The sequence below is a fragment of the Phaseolus vulgaris genome, chromosome 11 (assembly GCF_051622355.1).
Source record: "Phaseolus vulgaris cultivar YP4 chromosome 11, ASM5162235v1, whole genome shotgun sequence".
NCBI lineage: Eukaryota > Viridiplantae > Streptophyta > Magnoliopsida > Fabales > Fabaceae > Phaseolus > Phaseolus vulgaris.
Window position 1 is genome coordinate 11,338,670 of NC_143508.1, and position 18,493 is coordinate 11,357,162.

The following is an 18,493-nucleotide window of genomic DNA, read 5'->3' on the forward strand; positions in this document are numbered from 1 at the left end:
AGGAAAAATGTCAACAACAAAAAAAACTACTGATATAACAATTTGGATGTCTTTTTGAAATTTAAAATGGAAATTCTAAAATCTATTTTACAGACTTCTAATATATATTAAACTTGATATTTTTTTAATTCAAGTTACAAATTAATTTCTAATCACTGTACAATTATTCTCTTCACTTTTCTAACCCTAATATTGTTATATTACCACCACTTATTACTACATTGCTTTGACAACATTTATGGTCACTTATTTACTGCTATAATTGCCTGTTATACTTCAATATTGTTAGTTTAATTGTTAATCATAATTATCTATGGGTACTATTTATTACATTATACTCCAACCATTTCCCTCTAGTCACCACAATTTCACCTAAACACTAATTTTATTAACTCTTACAATTAATTAGAGATGTGAAAATAGGGTTAAATTTAACTTGAAATTTTAAACTATATAGTATAATAACTATGTATACAGAACAATTATAAAAACTATATATTAAATTCCAAGCACCAGTGGACATAAAAATACGAAAATTTTCTATCTACATTATTTAATATTGAAGCTGTTTTAAATGCTATTTACATACCAAAATCATAAATTTAAACAAGAAGAGATTGTATGATTTAAGCGTTGTGGGTTTGTTTTTGATACACCATTAACAAGCAACTATTAATGAACATGAGTTTATTATTGGATATTAAAATATTGTGAAGATTATTGGAAATTTACAGTCAAAGAAATGATGGAGTGTGCAGTGTTGGCATCATAGTATGCAGTCTCAAATACAGCATAGCCCTTTACGAATCGAAATTTGCCAGTTCCAGACACCACAGAGACCTCTCTAAATTTCTCATGTTGACGACTCACGCCTTGGATCTGTATGCTACTACCACTGTACTGAAAGTTAGTAAACACAAGTGAAAGTGCCACAAATACATTAGCACCATCGCGGGCCGACACGACAAGCATCCCTTGGGCCCTGCCCACTGCAGAGGAGAATGGGTTTGGGGTCAGCACAATAGGGTCGTCCACTGCAAATATGGTTCCAAATTGGTCGAAGGACCAATCCTTTCCGGTGAGGCCAATAATCGGAGAAACAGTTGCGTTGGGTCCTTTTACTGTGTCTTGGAGATACAAAACTATGGTTTTTGGAAGAGGCTCTTCAGCTTCGGCTACGTAAAGCACTGTTGTGGATAGCAAGAGTAAAGAGAATAATGAAAAGGAGAAGAATTTGGATGATGTCATTTTTTTGTTACTACTAATGTTTGAGATGAATTTGGATGGTGAAGTTTGAGTGGATTTATAGCCCTAAGATCAAGATTACGTTTAAAGCAAAGGTTATTAGTTAAATGATTTTTCATGCCAGGTGCGAGTCAAAGTCAATTGTAATAGTAAGAAATGTTCAAAAATAAAAATGTATCACGTGAAATGAAATTTGCTTGCCCTTACTAGTAACCGTAAAAAGTGAGGATTGTGAGAGGTATGTGTAAGACCGCATGTGCACAAATAGACACGTTTCTTTTGCTTTTACACATTTTGGTTTTAGAAACTGCTTTCTATCTGTAAAAAAACAAAACAGTTTCTAAAAACTTTTCATTACACATAAGTTACTTTTCCATCCAAAATCTATTTACTTTTCAAAGATTATTTAATAATAAACCACAAAACAGAAATAGTTCAAGTTGTTTTAAATTCCAAGTTTTAACAAAATGAGTTCACCAGTTTTTCTGTTTTCGATCAAATAGTAACAAATATGTGAAAACGTATTTATCTTTTCAATATCAAAATCATGATTTTGGTCCAAAAGTCTATAATTATGCACTTTCGGTTCTTGTGTTTATAATATGATCTATCAAACAAGTTTTTTTGTTTTACAATTTAAAAAAACTAAAAACAGTTTCTAAAATGAGGAATCCAATGCACCTAAAAGCCTATAGATATTATTTCGGTTTAAAATTTACTGACTTTAAACCAAACCAGTAATATCTGATTTGAAGACTTGTGATTTTCAGCCGGGAGAGACTTGATTCCCCAATCGTCATATTTATAGGAACGTTCGTAGATGGGTTAATTAAGTACTAAAAAGGAATCTTCTCTAGAATCGGATCTCAAAAATACAATTCAAATAGAACAATTTTAGTGAATAATGAATTAGAACAGTAATAATTTAATCTACAAAATTCATAAATAAATAAAAAATACTAATGTAAACAAGACACTCTGCTATGAAGTAACCTAATCTCTCAGTAAAACGAGGTAGATTCACCAATATAAAAACTTAAAACTCACCTTACACAATCAATATCCGTTACTTTATGAAGAATATGGCTATAGGCTGATCAACTCACATATACATAATAATATATGTGAGCTGCTTAAATAGAGTTAATCTGTTTCAAGCACTTATATAAATGTGATATCATTAAGAAAGAAAGTATGATATGAGGCATTCAAACAGTTAAACACAGGCTAGAATTCAAACAAGAGTTAAACACAAAGAATAGACTTAGTGTTTAGATATTTCAACAATCATGTATTCTTTTATTATCAAGATTGCAAAGAACTCTGCTCAATGACCGGTAACTGGCTAGTCTTCCAAGAGTAGCGATAATTTGACGACCAGTGAGTGGGTGCGCCAAATTACACACCTGCCGAGTTGGAGCGACATATAATAAAATATTAGAATGTGGGGCTCGGATGCCCTGGAACAAAACTTAAACATGGTGCTGGAGATAAAGAAGAGGCAGTAGTTGGGTTGTTGTTAAATCTTTCATTGGAAGGATTAAATACTTATTGGATCAGACCATTTCCACCAAGGCCTATACTTGATGGAGGGGGTACTGCATATTTGTATCTTGCATATTTGATTCTTGAGTCTTAATGATTAAAGCTATTTATACTTTGAACCCTGAACCCTTTTAAGCTAGTTTGGCTGAACCCCGATGAGAATCATGAACTTATTTGAGACTACTGTATATATGTTCATACCAACAGAGGGCTGCAGTAAGGGACTTAATTGCAAAAGGTCTGAAGGGAGCCTTGCACTGGCACAACAAGAGGTTACTATTATTACTATTTGATAGAATAGGAAAACATTGTAGGAGCAAAGATACTGAGTTTCTTTGCATTTCTGCTAAGGATAAATAGATAAACCACTTGAAAATACCTTGTCTGAATAAAGCCAAACTCTTAATGTTGTCCCAAATGACCGAAAGCGTGTATATCACTGTGGACTGACACCAAGGAAATTGCCCATATGTGTTTTTGTAATCTTTTTGGTGAATCGATGACCAAGTCAGGTCTTGATCTTTTATTCTCGTTTTTTTTTAAAAACCAGGAACTGGTGGAAAACAATCCCCTTTGCAGTTGATGTTCTCACTGTGTTGATAAAGTCTCCGGAAATATCAGAGCATTTTTTATCTGTTAAAATTTTTTGTCCTCCTATTATATAAATTACCTTGTTCCTATTATTTTCTGTATTTCTATTTGCTTATTTATGGGTACAGATACTTTACAGTACTGGTCAGTATGGATATGAGTCTACACTCAATGGAAGTTGTGAACAGGCTTACAGCAGCAAATTGAACTACCATCATAATTTATTCACATGTATATTACTAATTATATACAATCCTGTGTGAAGATCAATGTACTTCACTTTGGCTTATTGCCATAAGCTTTTACTTTCCACAGAACAAATGTGTTCTCCACATTGGCTGAGGCAACAACAACTACTGATAATTAAACAAATGAAAGAAAATAAATTTATTAATCAATATTTTAGTAGTAAATTAGTTGTTATTTACTTTTCTTGACAAAGCTGCAGAAGTCTAGATCAGAACAACTAGTGATGAAAGGCTTTGGTATTTGACCAAAGAAATGATGATGGAATATGCAACTTACATAATAGAGTATCAATATTCAATTTTAGTTCTATGCTTCAAACATCAGGAAAGGATTCATAAAGTAAATAAATACATGAAATTATGAAGAAATGAAGAAGGAAGCACGTAATTAAAAAAAGATAAGAGTGCTGAAGCATTTTTCTTACTAATAGTGGATAAGGACAAAAGTGTCTACATCCAAATAATTGTGAGATGAAAAAGCGAGTTAAAACGCAGTTCCAAAGCGACATACAAATGGCAAAGAGAGTAAAAAAAAGGAATTGAGATAAAGGGACAAATTGCACCATTTTACAAATCTACTATGAGCTATATAGAAGGCCATTTTACTTTTAATTTTTTGATTTATCGTTCAAAACCCTAATTTGGTTTCCAGTATTAAATAAGGAAATCTAATTCTCTTTTAACAAGTCCGTGGTGTTCAAAGTTCACTTACTCCTTTTTGTGGTTAATAATATTGTTTCATTTTTGCGTCTTTTAACTACATCAATGCTTTGTTGTGTAGGAGTAAGAAAACATCCGACAACAATGATAATATTGTAGAAGAATGAAGTTAAATTTTAGATATGAGATTATGCGATTTGTAGTTTTAAATTTGATGGCTTTAGATAATGTTTTTGATTATGTAGTTTGAACACCATTGAAATATATGAAATATGTGATTTATGAATTCAATTAAATTTATTTTATTCATATTTATGTTGTATAAAATATTTTCTTTGCATAAAATTGTGATCTTTGTTTATATTTAAGTGATTAAATAAGAGAATACAGACTAATTGGACTCGACTTTTGTCATCACTAATACTATGACTAACTACATTAAAAATGACATTAAAGAACTTGACCATCATGTTTTTTATTGGGATGACTTTACACACATTTCATGCACTGCACTACCCCACCCAAGTACAAGACAACTCAAAATTTTCAAATTACATTACTGTGTAGAAAGTTAGTAGTAGGTCATCACTTATTCCTACACGTGTCATCAATTACTCTGACTAACTACATTGACACTGAGATTAAATAAATGTACATTGGTGTTCTCCATTAAGATCACTTTACACACATCTCATGCAACACCCCACACAAGAAGAGCACAACTTAAAATTTCTACAATTAATTAACTATGCAGAAACGTGGTAGTAGTTCACCACCTTCACACAAAAGTCACCACTTAATGTGACTTGACTAACTAACTACATTAATCATAATATTATAGAATATGACCTTCGTGTTCTGCACTGGGGTGACTTTACACACCTCATGCACTACACACCCCATACAGAAACAACACACTTTTTAAATTTTAAAATTACTTATTTGTATAGGAAATTGGTAGCATGTCACCATTTATTCTTACACAAGTCACCACTTAGTCTGACTTATTGACATTAAGATTAGATTGTTTTACCTTGTTTTCCTCCACTAAAGTCACTTTGCACACACCTCATGCACTGCCCCACACATGAATAATAAAAAGCTCAAAATTTATAAAATTACATCACTATGCAAAAAGTTGGTAGCAGATCATCACTTGTTCCTACAAAGGTCACCACTTACTGTGACTAATTACATTGACACCGAGATTAGAGAATTTGACCTTGGTTTTCTCCATTGAGGTCACTTTACAAACATGTCATGCATCATGCAAAAACAAAACAAAGCTAAATTTCTAAAATGACTTCACGGTCCAGAAACGTATCAGGTCACCACTTCATGTTACTGTGGCTAACTACATTAAAAGTGACATTAGAGAACTTGACCATCATGTCCTTCACTAGGGTGACTTTACACACACCCCATGCATTGCACCCCCCACCCAAGAACATGAAAACTTAAAAGTTAGAAGTAATCGGTCACCAGTTATTCCTACACAGGTCACCAATAATTCTGACTAACTACATTAAAACTGAGATTAGATAATTGTACCTTGGTTTCCTCCACGGAGGTCACTTTACACACATCTCATACACCACCCCACACAGGAACAACACTACTTAAAATTTCTAAAATTAATTAACGATGCAGAAACATGATAGCATATCACCACTTATTCTCACAAAGGTTACCACTTAATGTGAATGTGACTAACTAACTACATTAACCATAAGATTATAGAACATGACCTTCGTGTCCCCCACTGAGATGACTTTACGAAACCTCATGCATTGCACCATCCCAGACAAGAACAACACAACTCAAAATTTCTAAAATTACTTAATTGTGCAAAAAGTTAGTCGGTAGTTGGTCACCACTTATTCCTACATAGGTCACCACTTAGTCTGACTTACTACATTGCTACTGAAATTAGATAATTGTACCTTGGTGTCCTCCACTAAGTCACTTTGTAGAAACCTCATGCACCACCCCACACAAGAACAAAACAACTCAAAATTACTAAAATTACATAATTGTGCAGAAAGGGGGTAGCAGATCACCACTTATTCTTACAAAGGCACCCTTTAATGTGACTACATTGACGCTTAGATTAGAGAACTTGACCTTGGTTTTCTTCACTAAGATCAATTTAAAAACATGTCATGCACCACCCAAGAACAAAACAAAGCTCAATTTTTAAAATTACTGTGTAGAAACTTGGTAGCAGATTACCACTTATTCCTACATAGGTCACCACTTAATATGACTGTGACTAACTAATTTAAAGTGAATTAGAGTTGGATAATTACTCTATAAATCTATAATGCCATATATCCAATATCTCTAAACTAAAATCAAACAACCAATACTCATCAAATGTTACCCTTTAAGTGTTTCATCAAACTATTCAAATACATTCATTTACTTATTCAAATCAAAACCAATATAATTCTACAACATCTGCCACATTTACCATTTCACATTCTAAACTCAATCAAATTCTAATATACTAACAAAATAAGAAATCCTGCAAGAAAAAAATATTGGAATTGACAACCTAAGTGGTGACCTACTATCAAGTTTGTACACAATTAAGTAATTTTAAAATTATTTACCTTTGTGTTCTTCTTGTGTGGGGTGATGCATGAGGTGTGTGTAAAGTGATCTCAGGATACTAAGGTACAATTATCTAATTTCAGTGTCAATGTAGTTAGTTATAGTAAGTGGTGACCTGTGTGGTAATAGGTGGTGACCTGCTACAAATTTTCTGCACTGTTAATGTCAAGTTCTCTAATCTAATTGTTGATGTATTTAGTGATAGTCACATTAGGTGGTGACCTGTGTAGGAATATGTGATGACCTAATAACAAGTTTTTGTATAGTTAAGTAATTATAGAAATTTTAAGGTCTTTGTTGATCTTATGTAGGGTGATGAATAAGGTGTCAGATGGTAATCTCAGAAGACGAAACCAAGTTACAATTAGTTTCAAAGTATTAAGCTAGAGTAAGTGGTGGCTTATGTGGAAATAAATGGTGACTTGTTACCAACTTTTTGCTTAGTTAAGTAGTTTTAGTAATTTTGAGCTATGTTGTTCTTGTGTGGGTGGTGCAGTGCATGAGATGGTAATGTCACCCAAGTGTAGGACATGAAGGTTAGGTTCTATAATTTCATTGTTAATGTAGTTAGTTAGTCACAATCACATTAAGGAGTGACCTATGTAGGAATAAGTGGTGACCTACTACTAAGTTTGTTTATAGTTAAGTAATTTTAAAAAAATTTAGCTTTGTGTTGATTTTGTATGGGGTAATGCATGAGGTGTGTTTAAAGTGACCTTAGCGTAAGATACCATGGTAATCTTAGTGAGTAATTCAAAGTAAATGGTGACCTAAGTAGGAATAGGTGGTGACCTACTATGAACTTTCTGCATAGTTAAGTATAATTTTGAGCTTTGTGTTAGTCAATGTTGTTTTAGGTTGGACAATGTTATTAGTCAATGGGCTTGTGTTTCTAATTAGGTAAAACAATTTAAATATAAATAATGACAATTTTAAACGTCACTTTATACGTTATAGACATTTGTAATCATCATTATTATATTAAATATTGAATTATTTTATTGTGAATTATTTTACGTTAATTATAACTATTGTAATTCGAGTATTAAGTTTTTTAATTTTTAATATTCTATTAAACCTGTTTTTATAATTTAATTGAACCTTGTTTTATAACCATGTTTTCACAATTGTAGTAAAAGAAGAATTTGTTGTGCATATAGACCCAACTCAAGAGCTAAAAGTATCCTCCAGGTTTGTTCAATACAAAAAGTTTGCAACATATTTGACTTTAGCATCAAATATAGCATCCACAATATAGCCCTTTAAATTCAGTAATTATCTAATCTCATAAGAATATATTTTGGCAGAACACAATTAGATTTTTTTATCAACAATGAATAAATATAATTAAAAGAGACACTTTAAGAGTGTCTCAACCCTTATACATTAAGACTCCAAGTCAGCCTACCCAAAGGATATTCCATTTGGTATTACACGACTCATCAAAATCAAATAGCACTTATCCAGTAGTAGGTCCATTCCATGCTTACAAAAATAGTAAATATAAATAAAAGCAGACAAATAAGGGACCAACAAATCTACTTCTATGAATTCCCTTTAAGAGCCTACACAATCCCAAGACCCATAAAACAAAAACCACCATTTTCTACAACATCAAAACCCATGCTTGTTGGTTTTCTGTGTGCCAGTCCATGATATTTATAAACTGCAGTGCACTCTAGTTCCATCTGCATATCTATTGGAATTGTAGGTCTTAAACAAGAGGGGGGGGGGAGGGGGGGGTGAATTGTTTATAAATGTTTTTTTTTTCCGCAAATATTGAAGGTAGAGTGAAGTTCAAAGAAGAATCAATGAACAAGAAACCAGATCAGCCAACAAATAAAACTGTTTTAAGTTGATTCCAAAAAATAAATCAATTGTTTATGTGAATCAACCGATTGTTTTTATCAGCAGTGAATAAAAACAAGCTAAAACAGATTTAAAGGAGATAGGGGATAGAAAGATCACACAACCAATTTATACTGGTTCACTCTTAACCAAGAGATACATCCAGTTTCCAGAAACCTCTGAGCAATCACTAAGCAATCAAAACCTTGATTACAAACCACACACCAAATAGGTGATCTTGAATCCTTCAAGAACATACACCTCATTTGGCTAACAACACACCACAAATCAACATCTTCTAGATCTGCACACACCAGTCTTTACAAAATTATAAAGATCAAGAGAGAAAAGAAAAAATCACACCTGATACAATCAAAAGATTGAATTGAAAAATACAAAGCAATCTTATTCCACTCTTTAAAAGAATCCAAAGCTTGAAGCAATCTTGGAGAAAACTGATTTGAAAGGTATAATCTGATTTTCATAACAACTAGAAGCGTATAACAAATTATTTATACTCCAAAAAGCTGTTAAAAACATTTAATGCAAGAGCCAAATCAGTTTTGAATCATTTAAGACAATTTTAACAAACTTAACAAATTCTGTTAAGGATTTTTAAAAATCAATCGGTTGATTTCTCAAAACAACCGGTTGAATTGGTGTGACAGCAAAGTCAAACAAAGTCAAGCTTTTTAAATCCTTTTTAAAAACCACAAACTGTAAAACAATTGATTGAAACGATAAAACAAATGGTTGTTTTTCCACTTCTTTAGAAAACACTATTTTTTTTCAAAAGATCTTGATTAAAACAAAGAGTGGATTTACAAATTCAAACTACCCAGAACACACACACACAAGCAGCACCCATGCCTTCAATCAATCCTTATAGATTTGGAAACATCAAAGCCTATCTTCAACAATCTCCCCCTATTTGATGAAGATGAATCCCTGGTTTGCTTGTGTTGATCTGTTTGAATTTGAGAATACCTATAAAACAGACAAAAGGCATGTATCAGAGAGCAATCATAAAAAATTCCTCTTGCACCACTGAGCCAGTTTTCACCATATGATTTTCATAAAGAAAACTACCAAAATCAATGTGACAAAACAGTGAATGAGGTGCACAATCAGAGTTTTCTGCAGTAGCATACTAAACAGATTTAAACCATATGTATCATCATACAAACCACATTCAAACCAGATAATCTCCCCCTATTTATCTTCACAAATAAAGTAAAATAAGGGATTAAAAGAAATTATTCAACAGATAAAAACAACAACAACAAAATTGTTTAGAGAATTGACACGGAATATGAAAATAAAGCACTAAAAGACTTCAATCAACTTTGGCATATTGTAGCTCAAAAAACTGATTTTGAACAACTTCAATTTGCTCATCAAGGTTCTAAAAACGTGCCACACAGAACTCATGATGAATCATTTGTTCATCAGCAAAGTTGTCCATCCTTCTCATCATCAATCTTTCAAATGGAGACTTAAAGGTGATGCATTCTCCCATGATTCCAACATTTGGCCTAACATCATCATCTCCAACTTGGAATCCAGCATCAACATTTTGAAGTTGATCTTAAGGAGGAGCAATCTGAAGTGGTCAAAACATCACTTGAAGTAAACAATGGCTCTCTTAGCAAGATGGGTTTCACCAAAATTGGTGGAAAGTTGGTCAGCTAGGATGGTGATCAAGTTGGATCCTCTAGTGGAGCCATTGTTTACTTCAAGTGATGTTTTGACCACTTCAAATTGCTCCTCCTCAAGATGAACTTCAAAGTTATGCAGAAATATAGAAATAAGGATGACATATGGATAGTGGTAATCACTTAACCTCATGGATTTCAACATATGTTCTTTGATGATGTGGATATAGTTTATCTTGACCTTGTTCATGATGCAATAAATGAACATAAGATCTTCGTCAATCAACACATAGTGATTACTTCCTCTTGGAGTCAATGAAGGCCATAAGCCTCTCATTTTGCCTCAAGCCTCCCACAGAGAAGTTTCTGACTTTGGATTGTGGATTCTTCAAATAGCTTCTATAGAACTGCATTTTGTTGAAATCTTCAACCACTCCAATATTCCCTTTATTTATCCTCAAACCAACATGCTTCAAACCAGTTATGGTAGTCCAGACTTCAGAAGTTATTAACATATCAAACCCTTTCACATGTGAAATGATGGTATTGTCAACAATTTTGAGATTGGTGTAGAAGACTCTTACCAGGTTAGGATAGATGTTCCCTGACATCTCCAAGAATCTTTCAGCAACTGCTCTTTTAAGAGACTCCTTACTTCAGTAAGCTTATGCTCTTTCAGCCAGTTGAATGAGATGAGTTTTGGATTGTTGATGGCTTTCCTACTTGTTTCATGTAGGTATTTCTCAATCTTGTCATCTTCTCCCGAAAACCAACTTTCTAGTTGCCCACCCCTTTTCAAACCACGAGTCTTCATTCTTTTGGAGGATGGAGATGTTGAATCCATGGAGAAAGGAAGAAATTTCATAAGCAAAAGGAAGAAGACAATATATTTGATATGAAGGCAGAGGAGTAATCAATGGGTTGGTTCTGTGAAGAAAATCAACTGAACAAATATGGTTATATAGGCAGTAAAAACAGTTACATAGTTTACCTTTTAGTGGGTTGATTTCTTCAAGAAAAAGAATCTGTTAAGAGGAATAACTGACCTACGTCAGCCTTTGAACAAAATTCACATGACCAGCACATGGAGAATTGTTTATTATGCTTAATGAGTGAAATCCAACTTGCTGCTGTAAGAAGCTTTGGATAGTATGAATGCTTTCTCTGCAGGAACTACTTCAGATTTAATCAGTACAATACAAGCACCAGGGATTTGTCTTCATCAAATAGGGGGAGATTGTTGAACCAAGTGGTGTTCAATGTTTTGAAGAATCCAAATCCTTTGAAGGATGATGAAGCCTCTGCTTTGCTTGATGCTGCTGTGCTGGTTTTAGCCTTGTTCTGGGGTAGTTCAATGTTGTAATCAACACTTAGATTAAATCTCAAAGCAATTAGCATCTCAATTTTAACAAAGCAAAATGTTTTTCAAACTAAGTTGAAACAACCGATTGTTTTGTCGAAACAACCGATTGTTTACACTTAGGTGTTTTGAGAAAGTTTGAAAACTGTTTTTGAATGGTGTATTTTGTTAAGTAATAAAACAACCGATTGATTCGAGGAAACAATCGATTGTTTGTTTTAAAACCATAACAGAAAAACTGTTTTCTTTGACTGAGCTTTAAATGCTTTAACTGAATACGCTCCAGTTATTAAATGCTTTGACCAATCTATTTTAAATGCAATTAAGAGTTTGTTAAGATTTGATAACAAACTATATTCTTAGATATATTCTGAAAAACAGTTTTGATATATTAAGAATCTTGAAACATAGTTTTGATCAAAGAAGAGTTTTTCAAAGTATTCTGAGATTGCTAAAGAGTTCAGAGATTGATCAAGGTGCTGAATAGGGATTCTACTTGTATTGATTTCAGATTTCCATCTATAACAAGTGTAATCTTTGTAAACTGTTGAACAATTTGTTTGTGTGTGTTGCTGAGATTGGCTGTGTGTTCTTGAGGTGTTCAAGATCAGCAATCTTAGTGTTGGCCAATGAGAGTGTGTTTCTTGAGGTGTTCAAGGTCATTCTCTTGGTTGTGGTGTAAGTGATCAAGTGGTGATTGCTTAGTGGATATCCTCAGGGTTTCTGAGAAGACTGGACGTAGCCCTTGTTTGGAGTGAACCAGTATAAACAACTGTGTACAATTTCTCTATCCCTATCTCTTTAATTCAGTTTGATATTTTGGAACTGGTATAAACAACCGATTGTTTCGTTAAAACAACCGATTGTTTTTCCCGCTTTGTGCTTTTGCTGTTAGTTTTGGAAAAACTGAATTCTCAATCAAGGTTCTTCTGAAGTATTTTCATTCTAAGCTTAAAAGTTTTCAAAAATCCTTCTTAAACAATTCACCCCCCCCCCCCCCCCCTCTCGTTTAAGGCCATATATTCTAACATCTTGAACATTTAGTTTGTTCATCTCTAACTTATGTTCTCTGAGCTTTCCAAACAGTGAGGCAATGATCATAGAGGTTAAATCCTTAGACTTAGAGATGGCAGTGACCTTGGGCTGCCAAGATCTATCTAGGCACTTGAGGATTTTGATGTTGAGTTCCTCTTTTTCAAACATCTTCCCAAGACTCATGAGGTGATTGGCAATATGAGTAAACCTCTTTTGCACCTCAACAATTGTCTCCCCTTTCTACATCCTAAACATCTCATATTCTTGGATGAGAGCATGCCCTCTTGCTCCCTTCACATCATTTGTTCCTTCATAAGAGACTTCTAGAGTATCCCACATTTCCTTTGCTGATTCACATTGAGGCACCCTGAAAAACTCATCAGAACTTAAAGTAGATGTAATAATATTCTTTGCAATACAATCATATTGAGCCTTTTTTGCTTTCATACTCAGTCCATTGGGACCAAGGTTTTTCACAAATCACTTTATCACTTTCTTGAACATAGGTATCCACATTTAATTTTGCCGTTTCAGCACCGTTGACGCAACACCGTGAGGCTGCCGGATACGAGTGAAGCTTGAGATTCAAGATCAGACATGTGTTCTTCTGAGTTTCCTTCCCACTGCCCATGACAAAAATGGTGCTCTAGTACCGTGCACTCTTCTACCAAAGACACCTGATACAGAATATTAATCCTCAAATAAGAAGTTATATTTGCTTCGCATCCAACAAGACTCTAATGCTAAATCTCGCATATTCAAGCTCTTCCAACTCCAACGTAGCTTTGTCCACTTCAACTAGGGTTCCTAGTAAACCTGCAACTTTTCGAAGAATTCCACGTTCCATAATTTTAAGGGTAAACCCTTACACCGAACCCACACAATTTTATCAACTACTACAAATTGATCTTCCCAACAATGGTGTCAAATAGCTCTTCGAACCATTCTTTATTCCCCTCAATAGCTTCTTTAACTCTAGCTTCGTCTTCCCCTTTAGAAGCACGTGAAAACTGCCCAAGTATTTGACTTTTATGAAACCATAAGCACCTAGAATGAAGCTTTCGTTCAAGTCTCCAATTTTGCTTAAATCCGAAATCCTCACACTGTAGCACTGTTTAAGCCATTCTTTGAATGTTTCTCCCACCGTAAATTGTATAGCATTTACACGCTCCTTCTTAAGTTGGTTGTGCTTTATTTACATTCAAAATAGCTTCTGCGAAAGATTGGTTTGAAGCTTTTGCCCTCCACACTTTTTTACCTGCCTTTTCTTCACCTTTGTCTTTGCTTTCAGATTATTATTCCATTCCTTTCTGATTTCTACTATTCTATTGTACTTAGGTCTATTAACATTTACTTTCCAATCTCCAACTCTCTACTCTCTTACGTTCTGAACATCCATGAATCTAACAAGACCAAACCTTTGTTTCTTAACATTAACCTCGTAGAAATAAAAATATCACTCACTTTTGTAAATTAAAACATGAATAAACATACAATTAAACACAAACAATAATGTTCACTTATAGATCTTTTCAAATTATGATTCTCACGCACTTTTATCCAATCAATCAAGAAGAAATAGATACTTATCTTGATCCATGAGTGATCCTATTTGAACAATTACTTTTTCTCCTTTGTCTCAATTTATTTCTTAGCAATTTCGTTCTTGTCACACACTTTCGTGATGGTTAATAGTGAAACAACGACATAACCCTATTAACCTTAATTCCCAAAGTTTTTGATTAGGTATCATAAGATATTTATTCTCATGTTAACCAATACACCTTTTAATTTTATTATTATTATTAAATAATATTTGGATCCAAAACACAAACTCTAAGTTATATGAGTCACTTTGTAGAAATTAATTAACATAATTTCTTATTACTTTTCCATTTTTAAATGAATGAAAAAAATCATTTTTTAAAACAGTGTGAATATAAATGGACACATTTCGTTTTCTTTCCGTACAAAAATAACAGTCTCTAGAAAAGAAATTTTCATTAAACGCAGTTATTTTTCCATCCAAAATCTATTTACTTTTCAAAAACATTGTTTAAAAACAAACCATAAAAGAAATAGGCCAGGCTGTTTTAAAATCCAAACTGTCCCCATTTTTACAGAATGATAATGGACAAATTTAGTAGTTCCTCCGTTTTTGATCAAATATGTGAAAACGTGTTTATCTTTTCAATATCAAAATCATGATTTTGGTACAAAAGCCAATAATTATGCACTTTGTTTTACATTATGATCCATCAAATAAAGTTTCTGATTTAAAGTTTACTGAATTCAAGGGTTGATTAAGTACAAAAAAGGATATTTATTATTCTCTAGAATCAGATCTCAAATGGGGTGATACCATCTCATACGTCAAGTAATGTTAAATATTCTAATTGTTTTTTTAGAGACGATCATATTTCATAAGGAAATCCTCCAATTACTTTTTAAGAATATCCAACTAGCTTTTAAAGAGTCTTTTTTTGCTTTTCAAGAACTTCTGACTACTTTTTAGTTTCATTTCTGGTTGAATCACGTACAGATTTCAGATTCTCAATTTTGAAGTTCAATGTGTCAATTTCTTCGGTCAATGTGACAATTTCTTTAGTCTGTTCGTTTAGTTTCTTAAAATCTTCCATGGTCTTCTTTAGTAAGGGGAGACTTCTTATGTAGTGATGCAATCTATAGAGGAAAAGCAAAATCCCTGCACATTTTATATGGAACCATGAATACAAAAAGACTACCCAATAAATAAAGAAACGTCCAACTCACGGCACTCTTGACACACAGAAAACACTTAAAACATACCTAACCATAACAACAAATAAAATCTAAATATGACGAAATTTAAAATAGTTTATGATAAAAAAGGCAAAAATGACGACTATAAACCTAAGATTTGAAGCAATTAGAACGATACACGAGACAACTGACATATATAATATCTAATAATCATGCAGTTGAATAAAATTAAACAATACACTATTAAAACTTAATAGTTTAAAAAAGAAAATAAAATAAAAGATATCAATTAACAGGATATATACCCATTTGTAACAAAATGGGCATCCATCCTACCATTTTTTCAACTATTATAGTGTGACGTTGTTATTTATATTTCAAAGACGTTAATTTATCACACTAGTTAAATTATATATTGTTTTCTCTCACTATTCAAAACAATTTTGTTCATAAGTGTTAATCAAGTACACAGTTGTGTTTATTACTATACACATAAACATAGAAGTATAGAATTCATGCCTGTTGGTTTCTTTGGAGAAAATGTTAAGTATTATTGTGATTGACAGGTGTGGCAGGTGTTCTTAAACTCAAAAAGGAAAATTTTAAGAAATAAGACCAGCAATCCTTTTGTGGTAAGGCGGGATGTTGGGTTGGGTGAAAAAGTACCAACAAGAGCATAACCTAAATGTAACATAGGTGAAGATGTTGTGGTACATACAGATAAGATTGTTTAGCCATAATGAATACTTTAGCTGTCTTACAAAATGGAAAGAGGCTCTTGTTGATGTTTGAAACATTTGAAAAGGAAACAAAAACAATGTCAATCAAGCTAGTCATTGACATAATCAAATAATATTATATTATTTATTCCACAAAGAAAACAAATGCACTTATATGATTTATTTATATCACGAATCTACGAAGCCATCACTTCATTCTTCAGACATCTAGTTTGAAAGCATTATCATGAAACAAATAAATAATCCAGTTGGGTAACTAAACCACATCACTTGCAGGTTTCTTCTTCTCTCTTTTCGTTCTAATTTTCTTATAAGAGTAGCGGATGGTCATTTCAGTAATTCCACAACCCTTTTCTAAGACTCTACACCCAAAATAAAAACTCATTCACACGAAAGTTTGAAACAACCCACTTGATACTCAACCCCAATTATTACATAAGAATATATAAACGGAAATACATATTATATGTAAGGACAAAATCAAGTACTTTTTAAATATAAGAACTAAAACATAAAGATGGTTTAGAAATAAAGATAGAGATAAAATGAGTAAGTAATTAAACTATAAAAAAACAATACAATGAAATTTTCTAAAAAAATCCACAATCACTCTAACCATAAATCAATAAGTAATTAGTACACAAAAATAAATAAATAACTCAAACAACTTAACTTGAAAGATGTTTAAGTTTAAAAACAAAAAAAAAAAGTTTTTCAAAGATACCTATGAGAGAAGCTTCTAGCATGTGTTTGGACATGATAATTTGGTGGGTAGGGTTGAGTATACGAGATTGAGAATAGAAGAAAGAGTCTGAATAGAGAAAGAAAAGAGAATAGAAGAAAGGTTCTAAATAGAGAAAGAGAAAAAAGGTGTGGTCTGCGCTCAACCCCGCATGTGTTGTATTCAAAACTTCATTTTTCATTTTAAACTTCCATACAAATCAAGGAATAATACGTGTTAACTCATGCATTGAAGAAGAAAATATCTATGCTTAACTTATTCGGTTATATATAGACCGTCTGCTTTTCTTGAAGGTAGGGGTTTGTTGGACAGTGTGCTGGTAGCGAATGAGGTGCTGGAAGAATATAGAAGGAAAAAGAAGAGTTGTGTGTTCTTCAAAGTTGACTATGAAAAAGCATATGACTCGGTTAGCTGGGAGTTCCTATATTATATGTTGGAAAGATTGGGTTTTTGTGCTCAATGGATTCGATGGATAAAGTGTTGTTTAGAATCTGCTTCAGTCTCTGTATTAGTGAATGGCAGTCCAACTGGGGAATTTACTCCTCGGAGGGGACTTCGTCAAGGTGACCCGCTTGCTCCGTTCCTCTTCCTTATAGTTGCAGAAGGGTTGGCTGGGGTGTCTAGGATGGCTGAAGAGAAGAATTTGATTGATAGTCTGGAGGTTGGAAGAGATAAGGTGAAGGTTAGTATGTTACAATATGCTGACGATACATTATTCTTTTGCGAAGCGAATACCAAAAGTGTTTTTAATATTAAGGCTATCTTGCTTTGCTTTGAGCTCGCTTCTGGGCTTAAGGTGAATTTTTAAAAAAGCAGTATTGGCGGGATGGGGTTGGATCAATGTTCGCTTCAGCGTTTTGCAGCTACTCTTAACTGTAAGGTGATGGTAACTCCTTTTGTCTATTTAGGGTTACCGGTAGGAGGATGCCATAAGCGCAGTGTTTTCTGGAACGGGGTGTTAGAGAGAGTTCAGGGCAAGCTGTCGAGGTGGAAAGGCAGGTGCTTGTCGATGGCTGGGAGGATCTGTTTGATTAAGTCAGTCCTCTCCTCAATTCCGTTATTCTTTATGTCCCTATTCAAACTGCCATCTGGGGTGGTTGACAAGTTAGTTCGGATCCAAAGAAATTTCCTTTGGGGGTGGGGTTCTGACAGAAGGAAGATTGCTTGGGCCTCTTGGAATAAGGTTTGCGAGCCTCGGGACTACGGGGGTCTTGGAATCATTGACTTAAAGACTTTTAACCTGGCCCTGCTAGGCAAGTGGATTTGGAGGTGGGGGTCGGCCAAGGGAGGTTTGTGGAAAGAGATTCTTGACTCTAAATATGGTGGATGGAGGAATTTGAGAGCGGAAGGTAAACCCTGTAGGGGTTCTCTTTGGTGGAGAGACTTGAAGGAGGTTTGGGCCTCGGTGGGCTGGGGCAGAAGTTTTGAAGATGGGGTTGAGTGGAAAGTTGGTGATGGAGGAAATA

The 18,493-nt window shown here is 33.6% G+C and overlaps 1 protein-coding gene across 1 annotated transcript; it reads right to left on the reverse strand.

Moving 5' to 3' along the window:
• Positions 1 to 641: 641 nt before the first annotated feature.
• Positions 642 to 1,256, reverse strand: LOC137826347 (dirigent protein 23). The gene has a single exon (XM_068632285.2). The coding sequence runs from the start codon at positions 1,246 to 1,248 to the stop codon at positions 718 to 720; it is 531 nt and encodes a 176-aa protein (XP_068488386.1). The 5' UTR covers positions 1,249 to 1,256; the 3' UTR covers positions 642 to 717.
• Positions 1,257 to 18,493: the final 17,237 nt, after the last annotated feature.